A 12,111-nucleotide genomic window follows, 5' to 3' on the forward strand; every position below is an offset into this window, starting at 1 on the left:
TCTCTTCTCGCAAGTTTTGATTTCCCAAATTGAGAATTGAGGTGCGGGGGATGCGTTGCGCAAACAGAGAATGACTACCATTCCCACCTTCAATGATTCATCAGAACGGCTGGTGACGCCGGAGTCCGGCTGACCCGCAGAGAGTATCTCGGATTCTCGATCATGGTTCGAAGACAGGTTTGATTCATTCTTTTCCATAGGGTGGACACCACGCATACGGACCAGGCCTCAAAGACAGCCCGCATACGGCCCATTTACCCCACAACGGCGTCGTTTTGGTCGCGCGGTAACACAGTACATAACGACCCACTTGAAGTTTAGGAAAAGCGCGAGAGAGATAGAGATAGAGATAGAGCCAAGTACCCTCGTAAAACCCTAAATATCATGATGGGTCGCCGAAAGAGCAAGACCAGCAACTCGGACTTTGCAGAAGCTTCGTCGGCGACCCGGTTCGAAGACGCAGACCACGACGAGTCGATGTGCGAACACCCCGATCTCGACAAACCCGTCCACGACGACGACTCCATGGAGGTCTCCTTTGTCGAAGCCAATGATAAAACCAGCGCCGACTATTACTTCGACTCCTATTCCCACTTCGGTAACTCTCTACTTTGTTTCTGTTGATTCAAGCTTTGATATTTATTACTGGGTTTTAGTAAAGTTTGCAACTTTTTTGGTTGGCAAAGTAAAATCTTTGGTTTTTGTGATTGGGGTTTCATTTGGGTTTGTAAAGTTTTGAGCTTTGGAGTTTTAGCTGAAGCTGATGGAGCTTTGGTTTGACCTATGATGCAGTGATGGCTGAGCGGAGCGTTAGTTTAATGTGTGATATAAATTTCGTAGAGTTTGTTATGTTCTGTTTTGAGAAGCTTTTGGTAGCTGAGAAGTGAAAGTTTTGATTTTTATGATTGGCTTTACAAAGTATTGAACTTGGTTGTGTTGTGTTTAGTAGAGTTGGAGTTTGGATTTGCTAGAGTATAAAGTGCTAGAGCGATACTGTAGGCATTTTTCCTGGTTTACATGCATAGAGTTCTAGTGTACTTTCTAAGAAGCAGTTGAACCAGTGTGTTTCTGGATGTATGCTGTTTTTTGGTTTGTGGTGTAATTAATTTTTGTTCTTATAGGGTATGCAACAGAATGCTTATTCTAGTGTTCTTTGTGTGATTGCAGGTATTCACGAAGTAAGTGTGATACCCTCTTGGATGGGAAGCAGTTCTGGATTTGGTTCTTGTAACCTTTCTAGCGAATAGTCATTGGATGTTGGGCTGACTAACTGTTATGTTGCAGGAGATGTTGAAGGATCTAGTGAGAACCAAGACGTATCAAAATGTAATTTATCAGAATAAGTTTCTATTCAAGGATAAAGTTGTTCTTGATGTCGGAGCTGGGACTGGAATTTTGTCCCTGTTTTGTGCTAAAGCTGGCGCCAAGCATGTTTATGCCGTACGTTTTGCTCAAAGAAATTTTGTTCACTAAGATTGTTTATAAATGTTATAGACCTCCTAATTAGTAGTGTTGCATTGCTTTCACAGGTTGAATGCTCAGATATGGCTGAGAGGGCAAAAGAGATTGTTGAAACTAATGGTTTCTCTGATGGTAATTCTTTTGTATCTCGTACCTCTTTTTAGCTCTGATCTGCCACTTGAGTCGTAACATTGTTCACAATAGTATTCTGCTTACCGAACAACTGTTATATAAATGCAGTCGTAACTGTGCTGAAAGGGAAGATTGAAGAACTTGAGCTTCCAGTTGCGAAAGTGGATATAATTATTTCTGAGTGGATGGGATACTTTTTGTTGTTTGAGAACATGTTGAATACAGTCCTCTATGCTCGTGATAAATGGCTTGTAAGTATCATTTAATTTTCATTTTCTGATCTTGATGTTCAGCACAAGAATAAGCAAGCCTTGTCGGTGATTGCCTATTCAGTGTGGTTTTATTATTTTTAATGTTGTTATTATTATTATAAGAAAACACAAAAAACCTATACTTTTAGTTGGGTGGCTTTGAGTTCATCTTGCTCTCGTCAAGGCACACAATTCCTGTAAATTCATGTGTTTTGGGATACTATATGATAAGTTGGAGCTAAGGGTATACTCCTATAAACTTTGAAAACTATGACCTATCATGCTCTGGTTTTTATTTATTAAAAAAAATTATATCTATTCCTGTTTGCAGGTAGATGATGGCATTTTGCTACCGGACAAATGCTCTCTTTTCCTAACAGCTATTGAGGATGCAGAGTACAAAGAAGACAAGATTGAATGTATGCCTTCTGATCTCTTTTGTGTTAACCTATATGTTGTTACTTTTTGTTTGGAAATATTGACCAAAAAGGAAATATAGCTTATTTCCTCTTCCAATCATCTCAATATGCCAGTTTGGAATAATGTATATGGCTTTGACATGAGCTGCATCAAGAAGCAAGCCATGATGGAGCCTCTAGTGGACACAGTTGACCAAAACCAAATTGTTACAAATAGCCAGTTACTCAAGGTAGGATACAGATATGCCTGCACTGCATCAGATATTGCTTTGCCCTTTTTTTACACGTTTGCTGACATTGTCCACTTTTTTTTTCCCCGCTAGACAATGGATATATCTAAGATGACTCCAGGAGATGCTTCTTTCACAGCTCCTTTTAAGCTTATTGCTGAACGTGATGATTTCGTTCATGCTCTTGTAGCCTACTTTGACGTGTCATTTACAAAATGTCACAAGTTGATGGGCTTCTCTACAGGTCAGTATCTGTGTTCTTTACCTCCTAATTTTTCTTTCGGTCACTGTCAAAGTTCCTTTTAGAAATATTGGCAACAAAGAAGTAAAAAAGAATGTAAGCATTTAAGGTTTAGAGTATCTGTGTTCTTGTGTATTCTACATGGCATTTATAGATAAAAGCTATAGTATACTTTACACTGTTGTGCCCGTGTTTCACTCATGTTCCATTGCTTCTGTCAATTGTATTGTCATCTGCTTTTGGAATGCCCTTTCTTCTTTTTTCTTCGATGTTAGGTTTTTTTTTTTGAACAAATCAAGATTACATTTGATGATAATTAGAATGATAATGGAATCAATTCTTGTTCAAAGCTCCATTTTCAAGTCTTAAAGTTAAGCAGACAACCTGATTTCTCCCTTTAATTACATTATGTGATTGTGCTTTTTCGCAGAGGATATGTAAGCATCACAATGTGTTAGGAGCCCTTGTACTTTAAAAATTTATTAACACAATTGGTTTCTCATAAGTGCTATCTTTCTCACAATGTGAATTATAACTCAGGACCAAGATCACGGTCTACTCATTGGAAACAAACAGTCCTTTACCTGGAAGATGTGCTGACAGTATGTCAAGGAGAGTCAATTGTTGGAACCATGACCGTGGCCCAAAACAAAAAAAATCCCCGTGATATTGATATAATGCTCAAGTATTCATTGAATGGCCAGCGGTGCACGGTCTCGAGGGTTCAACATTACAAAATGCGCTAATGTGTTATATTATTGTTCAATGAGAAAGCAATCCATTACTGCAAAAACTAAATGTTATGGATTGCTGTTCGACCTGTTTTAAGAAAAAGCTGCCTCCATATAGATTGAGGAAATGTTCTAGGAGGCAGTTTTGTAGCATTTGTACTATTAGTTATTTATTTCTTGAATTTGTAACATCAAAATTTTGGAAGGATTGGTATTTGATCTTTTATTTAACTTTCTACAGATCTGGTCTATGCTAATTTATATAATTCATTCAATTTATACAACTGGTATTGAGAAAAAAATTTCATCGGAGTTTTTTTAAAGGGGAAATGTATGATAAGAACAATATACAGGTTGGAGAAAATCATCAAGATCTGCTCATTTGAAGATTCTGTCACATTTAATTGTTTCTTGATTCACAAAGTTTTTAAGCTGTGATCGGGGCTAATGTTAGTTGGAACTTCTTTTGATTTGGATGGGAGATTTTGAGGGACCTTGGATGTTCATTCATCGTGTCTTACTAGTTTCTTCCAATATCTTAATATCATGGAAAATTATAATAGTTAGATTGTAAATGTCCCGAATACAGATGATATGTGATTATATATGATATAAATTTTACGACATTTTAAAATATAATCCATGCATCTATTTTGATTGGGACATCTGAAATGAGACAGACGACTATGTACTATTTCAGTGTAACCTGGCCAGCAATATATATCATTTAACAGAGGCTCCATTTGAAATTGTTTCGCCCAAAGCTGTGTCGTTGTATCAGCAAGATCTCAATTCAATGCCCTTTCCTGATTGCAGAAAATCTATAATGAGAATACTTGGGGATTAAAAAGATAAAATTAGTAAGGTTGGCCATCTGGGATAAATCTGGGGCAGGACAATGTCTCTTATCTCGTGGCCCTATGAACTCTGACTTTTCGGCTCCTGAAAACTAGCAAATTGATGTAATATTCATAGTGCTCAAGTTGTTAGGTAATCTGAGTGATGGAAACAAAAACTACAACGACACTGTTATTTTTCCTCAACTCCTACTTGATAGAAATGGCAAAAGGCGAAATCATATTGATGCAATTCTAACAAAAATGTAATGGGTAACACAATTCCTATAGTCGTGTGATTTGGTGCCTTAAAGCTCTGCCTTGCTGGCCCTTGTACTCTTCTTTGACGCTGCCTGTTTGAGTCCCCTCCACCTTTGCCGTAACCAGTTGGAGACTCTGTTTGCATGCTTCTTTAGTGTGTCCTTGGTCTTCATAATTCCATGGGTGATCTTCTGTTTCACATCAGTCTTTGTACTTTCTTTCTCTCTCAAAGCCTTTCCCTGTTCCATAAGTGTTTTTACATGGCATCAGAAACAATATGATTTTCATATGAGAAATACAGACTTAGTTGTAACTTGTAAGTACCAATTTTGAGGGAAACTGAGTGTCGTCATCATCATCATCATCTTCCTCATCACCTTCTTCCCCGCCAAAGTTTTTCATGTTCATCAAATCATCTCTTGAGTACATTTTCATGCCTGGGGCTCCTGGCATACCCTGAACAGCAAACAATGTTCAGCAAAACACTAGTATGTTATGTAGCAATGCTCTGCACTAATGACAGGACTATTACCTCCATAGATTTCAAAATCTTTTCCATTTCAGCCTCTTTCGATGACTTGGGCACAAAAACTTCTCCAGGAGTCCTATCCTGTTAAACATAAAATATCATCAGTATGAGACATCAATGTGTTGTTTTGAGAGCAAGATGTGTGTAATCATTTAATATATGTACATTATGTAATGTAGAGATACTTCTCGAAATGATCAACGTGTTTAAAAAATGCTTGAGATCATAGAGACTAGGCAGATCCAGAATGAGGCCTCCTGGGGTGAAAACAAAGTTCAAAAGAGCATCTTTATAGTGCTCAAAACGTGAGCTTTAAGACATGGAATCATGTTTCCCAAGATCGCAAAGATTCTTGTTTCCTTAGTCTATATAGATCAACAACAAAGGAGATGAACTTGAATACAAAAGCAATCACCTTAGGAACTGGAGGAGGCTTGACAGTGCACGCTGTAGTAAGATCTTTGCATAGGTAATTAACAAGGGAACCAATGTCAGGTTTGGATTTGTATAGATATTCAGCAACATCAGTATCAGAATAACCCAAAACCTGCAACAGTACAGATTCAGCACTTCAATTTGATTATAATGCATCAACAGTGAGGCTAACAAAAATTGAAAACTACTGAGGAGAGAGCAAAATTGTTATACATATGAATACGAAAGGGGGAAAGGCAAACAACTTTAACCTGAGTAATCACAAAGAGTATGTACAAGCAAACAGAGTTTCTGGATGCATGAGAACATCAAAAAAGGGTTACGAAACTCATTACCTCCTGACATGCTCGCTCGATGGTCTTGCATTCCGAATTGCATTGTCCTTCAGATTCTTGTTCCACCAGCTGAACAGTATCAAATTATATAGCATGTCAGGAAATTGAGCAGATATAGATAGCCTATAACACTTACAAGATTCATACCAACAACAATTACATGCTTAAAGACACAAAAACCGTCACTATTTCTAAACTTGAATTCTACAAGATCAAAAGCAATGAACCACAAATTCATACCTGCAACTTATCTCCTTGCTCAACAATATCAATCAGCAAAATCCAATCCGCTTCCGCCTTCTTCAAATTACAAACATTCTCCGTAATCTCAATGATCTCATACTCCGAGATCTACACACATAAACAAAATCCACAGAAACAAACACCATCCAATTACTCAACTCCCCAAACAAAACCAATCCAACACTAACAGAAACAAAACCCAAATCATAAATAAAGCTACCTTCTTGGGTTCGATCTCAGCTCTCTTCTTCTCAACTTGGTGGTGCAACTGAGCTGCCAGCTTCTCACAGACTTGGCACTTGATGAAGGGAACGTCCTCCTTCCTCGCCACAGTCACCGGCTTCTTTGCACACTCGGAGATTGAAACCAATGCCGAGATCAACACCACTGTAAAGATTGAAACTTGAACTAGTCTCAGCTTCGCCATAGCTCTCAACGACCAAATGTGAAGAACACAAACTAGATTTTTAGTTTGATGAGTTGTAGGTATTTATACGAATCGCGAGACTACGGGCCGGCAATGGTACATAAAACTTGGGACTAAATATGTTGATATATTAAATATTTGGTATACGGTATATGTTAAGTGTTATCGTATGATAAATGGTACAAATTTTTGTATATCATGATATATCATATCTACCGATTTATATTATATTAATTAAATTAATTAATATATATATATCTTTAAATTTCAACCGTATATTTATTAGAAAATAAATCAAAACTGTAAAAATCTACTAACTTTAATCTAATCTCTCTCAGCCTCACACTCTCAGTCATTTCTGAGTTTTCTGAATTCTCTCTCTCACTTATCGATCTGCTTCTTTTCTCACTTCGCCGTAGATCTATTGTTCTTTAATTCGCCGCCCGCCAAATACACTATTCTCTCGTCTTCTTTATCAAGTACATTTTTTTTCTCGTCTTCAATTTCTTTACTTAGTTATGAATGAATCGAATTCCCAATATGTATTTTAACTATTTATGCTATTATTGTAGAGAATGCTATTACGCAAAACTTTGAGGTAGGAAGAGGCGGCCCAAGTACAAATGCTTAGACATATCAGTAGCCATCACTGCCTTCAACATGTCAACATATTTCGCCTATAAACCTCGCTCCCCTCTTTCATTTGATATACTACCCACTCCGAATCGACCAACCTTACAAGGTGCAACAACCATCACAAATGGTTGCCGTCATCAATGGCGGTGCTTCAAGCAATTCCGGCAAAACCGAAACTCAAGGTTCCTTAATTCCTGCTATTCTCTTCATTCTGAGCATACTTATACCAATCTCATTTGAATTTTAATAAATTTCACATATTTCCACATTTCCTCTCGGCATGTCACAGCTCCTGTCACAGACACTGTCACACCTACTGTCACAATCGCTATCACAATCTATTTACACTCAGTGTCACAACCTCTGTCACACTACTTGTCACAACCACTATCACACTACCTATTACACTAACTGTCACACCTCCTATCACACCCAATGTCACAGAAGTTGTCACACTATCTATTTACACTAACGGTCACACCCACTGTCATACCAATCTCATTTGAATTTTAACAAAATTTCACATATTTCCACATTTCCTCTCGGCATGTCACAGCTCCTGTCACAAACGTTGTCACAGACACTGTCACACATACTGTCACAACCGCTATCACACTATATATTTACACCCGCTGTCACAATCTCTGTCACACTACCTGTTACAACCACTATCACACTACCTATTACACTAACTGTCACACCTCCTGTCACACCTCCTGTCACACCTCCTATCACACCCACTGTCACAGAACATGTGACACGCTGTCACAACCGCTATCACATTATCTATTTGCACCCATTGTCACAACCTCTGTCACACTACTTGTCACAACCTCTATCACACTACCTATTACACTAACTGTCACACCTCTTGTCACAACTCTTCCACCTGCTCCATCTCCGCCACAAAATCACAACCTAAGGCGGCTCCTATTCCGGCCAAAATCGACAAAAGTGGCGGCAGAGGCATGTGAGAATCTCTGGTACGGCGAAGGCAAAGCCTAGATATGAGAATCCTTGATTTCTTCGTAGCTCCTTTTGTCCTCCTTGAGCCTCCGACCCCGCACTTGCGCCTCCGACCAGGCTATGACGATTTGTGCCTCCCTCTACGCCGTCGCATGATCTGAACGGCATCGTCATACACCGACAAGCTCCACCTCCATTTCGTCTGTATATGCCTCTCCCTCCCCTTTTACGATGACAATTCCTCCCACACCATTACTCATTCACAGACTTGCAAGGGCCACAACTAGTGGGTCTCCAACATCACCTTCTCTTCCGACTACTGCTTCGGCGTGGTGTGTTGGTGAAGTCACCGGCGAAGAAAGCTTCAGTGAAGGCCCAGATCGAGATTGAATGGCGATTTAATTGTAGTGGCAAAAAATGTAATTTTTCATAACTTTATGGGCAACGCTTTAAGCCCATTTACCGTTTGATTTTTTTCAAATTTTCAAAACTTATGTGACTTTTTTCTAATTTTATGTGTTAAAATAGACTATTTTATAAGAAGCCCTTAAATTTTTAGGTCATAAATATATTGGTAGAAGCCCATTACCAACCGTACCACTCAATTGGTATACCAACGTTATTGGTTGGTATAAATTGTGGATTTTTCATACCAATTATATATTAGTTGGTATATATAGTATTGAAAAATTAAAGTTGGTATACCAACCAATCCACCCATACGCAAGAGTCTAGGGGTGTTAATCGGTGTGAATGGTGCGGTTTATAGGTGATACCGAACACCAAACCGTTCTATTTATTCGGTTTGGTTCGGTTTGGTTTTTCACTTTTTTTTTCAAAAACCAATTGTGTTCGGTTTGGTTTGGTTTGGTTTTTCTCTGGTTTATATCAGTTTTTCTTTCGGTTATTTTGTAAAGAAAATCGGAGTTTCTTTCCTTGTCTATCTACTTAATTCTTAACGAAATAAAAAGAACATGCGGACAGATTTGCAAAATTCTATTTACAAGATATAGTTGCTTCACAAATGCATACAATTGCAAAAAGCCACTAAACAAGTTATATCACATTAGTAGGCATGTTGTGGTTCCAATGTCTAAAAATACGGATATGGTAAAAAATTCATCTAATTTTGATAAAATTTGGGTCTCGATCGATGTGGTCAACATTAACTTAATTTCATCTAATTAAGTGTGAATTCGTTCTTACCCCCTCATTCTTGACTAGTTTTGGTGGATTCTTTCACGCACACACTCTTACATATATGTGATGTAGCAGCTCGTGTAAAATTTTCAAAAATTTTACCTTCCAGGGATAGGCTACCCATAGGCCCATAGGGGATAATAAGCGTAAAAAGGGTTGACCGCCTTGATCGGGACACAAACGTTATTGAAAATATGTGATTTTTTTACCATAACCATATTTCACTATACGTAACACATCATGCGGACAGATTTGCAAAATTCTATTTATAATATATAGTTGCTTCACAAATGCATACATTTGCAAAAAAAACCACTAAACAAGTTATACCACATTAGTAGACATGTTGTCGTTCCAATATCTAAAATTCAAATTATTAAATTTTGACCGTCGGATGTGATCAACATATATAAATACAGATATGGTAAAAAATTCACCGAATTTTGATAAAATTTGGGTCTCGATCGATAACATATTTAATTATGTATATTAAATATATCTATAAATAATATAATTTCTTTATAATATATATATATATTCGGTTTTTCGGTTCGGTTTCGGTTTCCAAACATCCCAAACCAAAACCACACCAAATCTTTCGGTTTGGTGCGGTTTTTTTGCGGTTTGGTGCGGTTTTTTTTTTCTTCGTTTTTTTCGGTTATGGTTCGATTATTTTTCGGTTTTCGGTTTTCAATTAACACCCCTACGCAAGACTATGTTTTTTGTTCTGTTAACGTGTTTAGCTGTATCTGACTGGTTGACTAGAGTTTGGTCTAGTAGGCACAGTGTTTTTAGGCCAATTGGGTACGAGATAACACGTATTATATAGAGCCTTTTAATTCAGGCCGGATCGGTGCAAATTCCGGTCAAAACACAACGTTAGATTCTACGTCAATACAAACTCCATTATACAGTACATTTTACTGTTTCATATGTATGATTGTACAGATTCAATTATCTCACAATGGTGAGATTGTTTCACTCGTACAGACAATACAGTCACATTTTTTTTTATTCTACACAAACCTCAAAAAATAATAAATTGCACATATAATGGTAAGAACAAATTACCAACTATTCAAGGATGTCATGAGGGTTGTAATCGCTATCTGGTCTCGGTTACTGATAATATTAAGGTCTTTTGAGTCTCGACTAGCTCAGGGCTCATTCGAATTAGGCGGGCACTAGCAACTGGTGATCCAAATTGTCAGTTGTCATAAAACTAGTTACACATATTTAATAAGCTAACGACACAATGAAAAGATTGCAAATTAAATAATACAATGTAGCATGGTTTCATTCCTCTTACTGTTATTCAAAAGAGGTAAATAACAAGGAAGTAATGCGCTGAACTTGAAGATTACAGAAGTTAACAAACCGCAGAATGATGTTCAAGGATGTGATTGTGGATTCAGACTCTTGCATGATGTTCTTGGTCGACGAGTGAAGGTAGTAGGCTCTCCAAATAGATACCAACATTACCAAATATATCATGTTCGCTAGTATTACCAATTGGTAGATTCCTAAATGTGTTGTCATTGAAATCGTACATAACGAATGACCTACTATCAAACACCATCAAATCATGAGATTCTGTCCAGAAACCAGAATATGATAATTTGTTATATGGTTTGGAGACCTGCATTTTAGTCTAAGAGTCCTTCACTCCATATTCCTTCATGACCCAAAACTCATACGAAGTCTCTGATGCTCGTAATGTTATACACATAGCCAATTTCTGAATGCACCTAGTTGCAGAGGCAAATCATCAGCAGCAGATTGGATGGTGTTTGTTCATTGGGACAAGAACAAACCATAGCAGGATGAGTGGAGAACCCTAGCCTCACTAACAACGTACGTCGAGCTCAGTGGAAGTTGCAACTAAACCCTCAACACCAGCACTACGATTCTCATTAAGAAACTTGTCAAGATCGAGAGAGTATAGCCCATTTCGTGGCCAAATAATAGTAAAAAGTAGACATCGTCTTATGCAGAAGACATTTTTATTCTCAATGGCTTTGGAATAGTTTGCAACGAAAAAAGGATCGGTGATAAGGAACCTCCATGGCTTTGACAAGCTTGAAGCTGTACAAGGTTTTCACCGGTAGCCTTGAAACAATGTCATATATGATGTCCGGTGGAAGGTCCCTCTTTTTTTGGCCACTCTCTTCTTCCATCTTTCACTGGTAGCCTTGGAATTTAGGGTCCAAACAATCTTTAGGAGCCCATATTGGGAAGCCGTAGCGGGTGAGCTCCGTGTGGGCCGGCGATGAGGTCCGGGTCGGGTTTGGGGTTTTCGGATCGGCGGTTTGGGGAAACAAGGAGGATGAGGGCGAAGAAGACGAGGAGATATTTCGTCATTGTTTGAAGAGGAAGATGAAGATCAATCTCTTATATCAACAACAGCTAACGACGCGTCGTTTTTGAAGGCGCTCGCAGTAAGGAGGGGTATAACCGTCTTTTTCAACGCATTCATAGCGTTTCAGTAATTTCCAATTCGTATTCGGCTGTCTCTAGCGCATTTCCGGGCGTTTCACTTTATCCATAATATGAAACTCTCCGATATTTTGTTTTACCTTTTTTAAAAAGCTCGGATAAGCATTTAATATGATCAGACCATATGTGAAAAAGACAAGTTTACCCATGTCTTGAAATTATCTCGCCGTGGAAAACAAGTGGCGCGGTTAGAACAAAGGAGGGGTATAACTGTCTTTTCAATGTATTCATAGCGTTTTTCCATCGTTTCAGACTCCATTTCGGCTATATCTGACGCGTTTC

The 12,111-nt window shown here is 38.2% G+C and overlaps 2 protein-coding genes across 2 annotated transcripts; one reads left to right on the forward strand and one right to left on the reverse strand.

Moving 5' to 3' along the window:
• The first annotated feature begins 344 nt into the window (after positions 1–344).
• Positions 345–3,705, forward strand: LOC126783407 (probable protein arginine N-methyltransferase 1.2). Its single transcript, XM_050508874.1, has 9 exons — positions 345–598; positions 1,168–1,178; positions 1,285–1,440; positions 1,530–1,593; positions 1,702–1,844; positions 2,176–2,263; positions 2,378–2,493; positions 2,587–2,737; positions 3,275–3,705. Exons 1-9 carry the CDS (start codon positions 385–387, stop codon positions 3,478–3,480), a joined length of 1,149 nt encoding a protein of 382 aa, XP_050364831.1. The 5' UTR covers positions 345–384; the 3' UTR covers positions 3,481–3,705.
• A 702-nt stretch (positions 3,706–4,407) lies between these two features.
• LOC126792823 (uncharacterized) lies at positions 4,408–6,554 on the reverse strand. The gene is made up of 7 exons (XM_050519303.1): positions 6,325–6,554; positions 6,102–6,212; positions 5,862–5,930; positions 5,507–5,638; positions 5,095–5,172; positions 4,887–5,018; positions 4,408–4,801 (listed from the first exon to the last, which is right to left on the reverse strand). The coding sequence occupies exons 1-7, from the start codon at positions 6,529–6,531 to the stop codon at positions 4,610–4,612; spliced, it is 921 nt and encodes a 306-aa protein (XP_050375260.1). The 5' UTR covers positions 6,532–6,554; the 3' UTR covers positions 4,408–4,609.
• Between the last annotated feature and the right edge of the window lie 5,557 nt (positions 6,555–12,111).

The sequence above is a fragment of the Argentina anserina genome, chromosome 1 (assembly GCF_933775445.1).
Source record: "Argentina anserina chromosome 1, drPotAnse1.1, whole genome shotgun sequence".
NCBI classification, from domain to species: Eukaryota; Viridiplantae; Streptophyta; class Magnoliopsida; order Rosales; family Rosaceae; genus Argentina; species Argentina anserina.

Excerpts from the sequence above, each read along its gene's own strand:
- LOC126783407 (XM_050508874.1), top strand. The coding sequence starts at position 385 with ATGATGGGTCGCCGAAAGAGCAAGACCAGCAACTCGGACTTTGCAGAA. Across the intron at positions 1,441-1,529 it reads GCGCCAAGCATGTTTATGCC|GTTGAATGCTCAGATATGGC; the intron begins GTACGTTTTGCT and ends TTGCTTTCACAG. Across the intron at positions 1,845-2,175 it reads ATGCTCGTGATAAATGGCTT|GTAGATGATGGCATTTTGCT; the intron begins GTAAGTATCATT and ends TCCTGTTTGCAG.
- LOC126792823 (XM_050519303.1), bottom strand. The coding sequence starts at position 6,531 with ATGGCGAAGCTGAGACTAGTTCAAGTTTCAATCTTTACAGTGGTGTTG. Across the intron at positions 5,931-6,101 it reads AGCAAGGAGATAAGTTGCAG|CTGGTGGAACAAGAATCTGA; the intron begins GTATGAATTTGT and ends GATACTGTTCAG. Across the intron at positions 5,173-5,506 it reads AGCCTCCTCCAGTTCCTAAG|GATAGGACTCCTGGAGAAGT; the intron begins GTGATTGCTTTT and ends TATGTTTAACAG.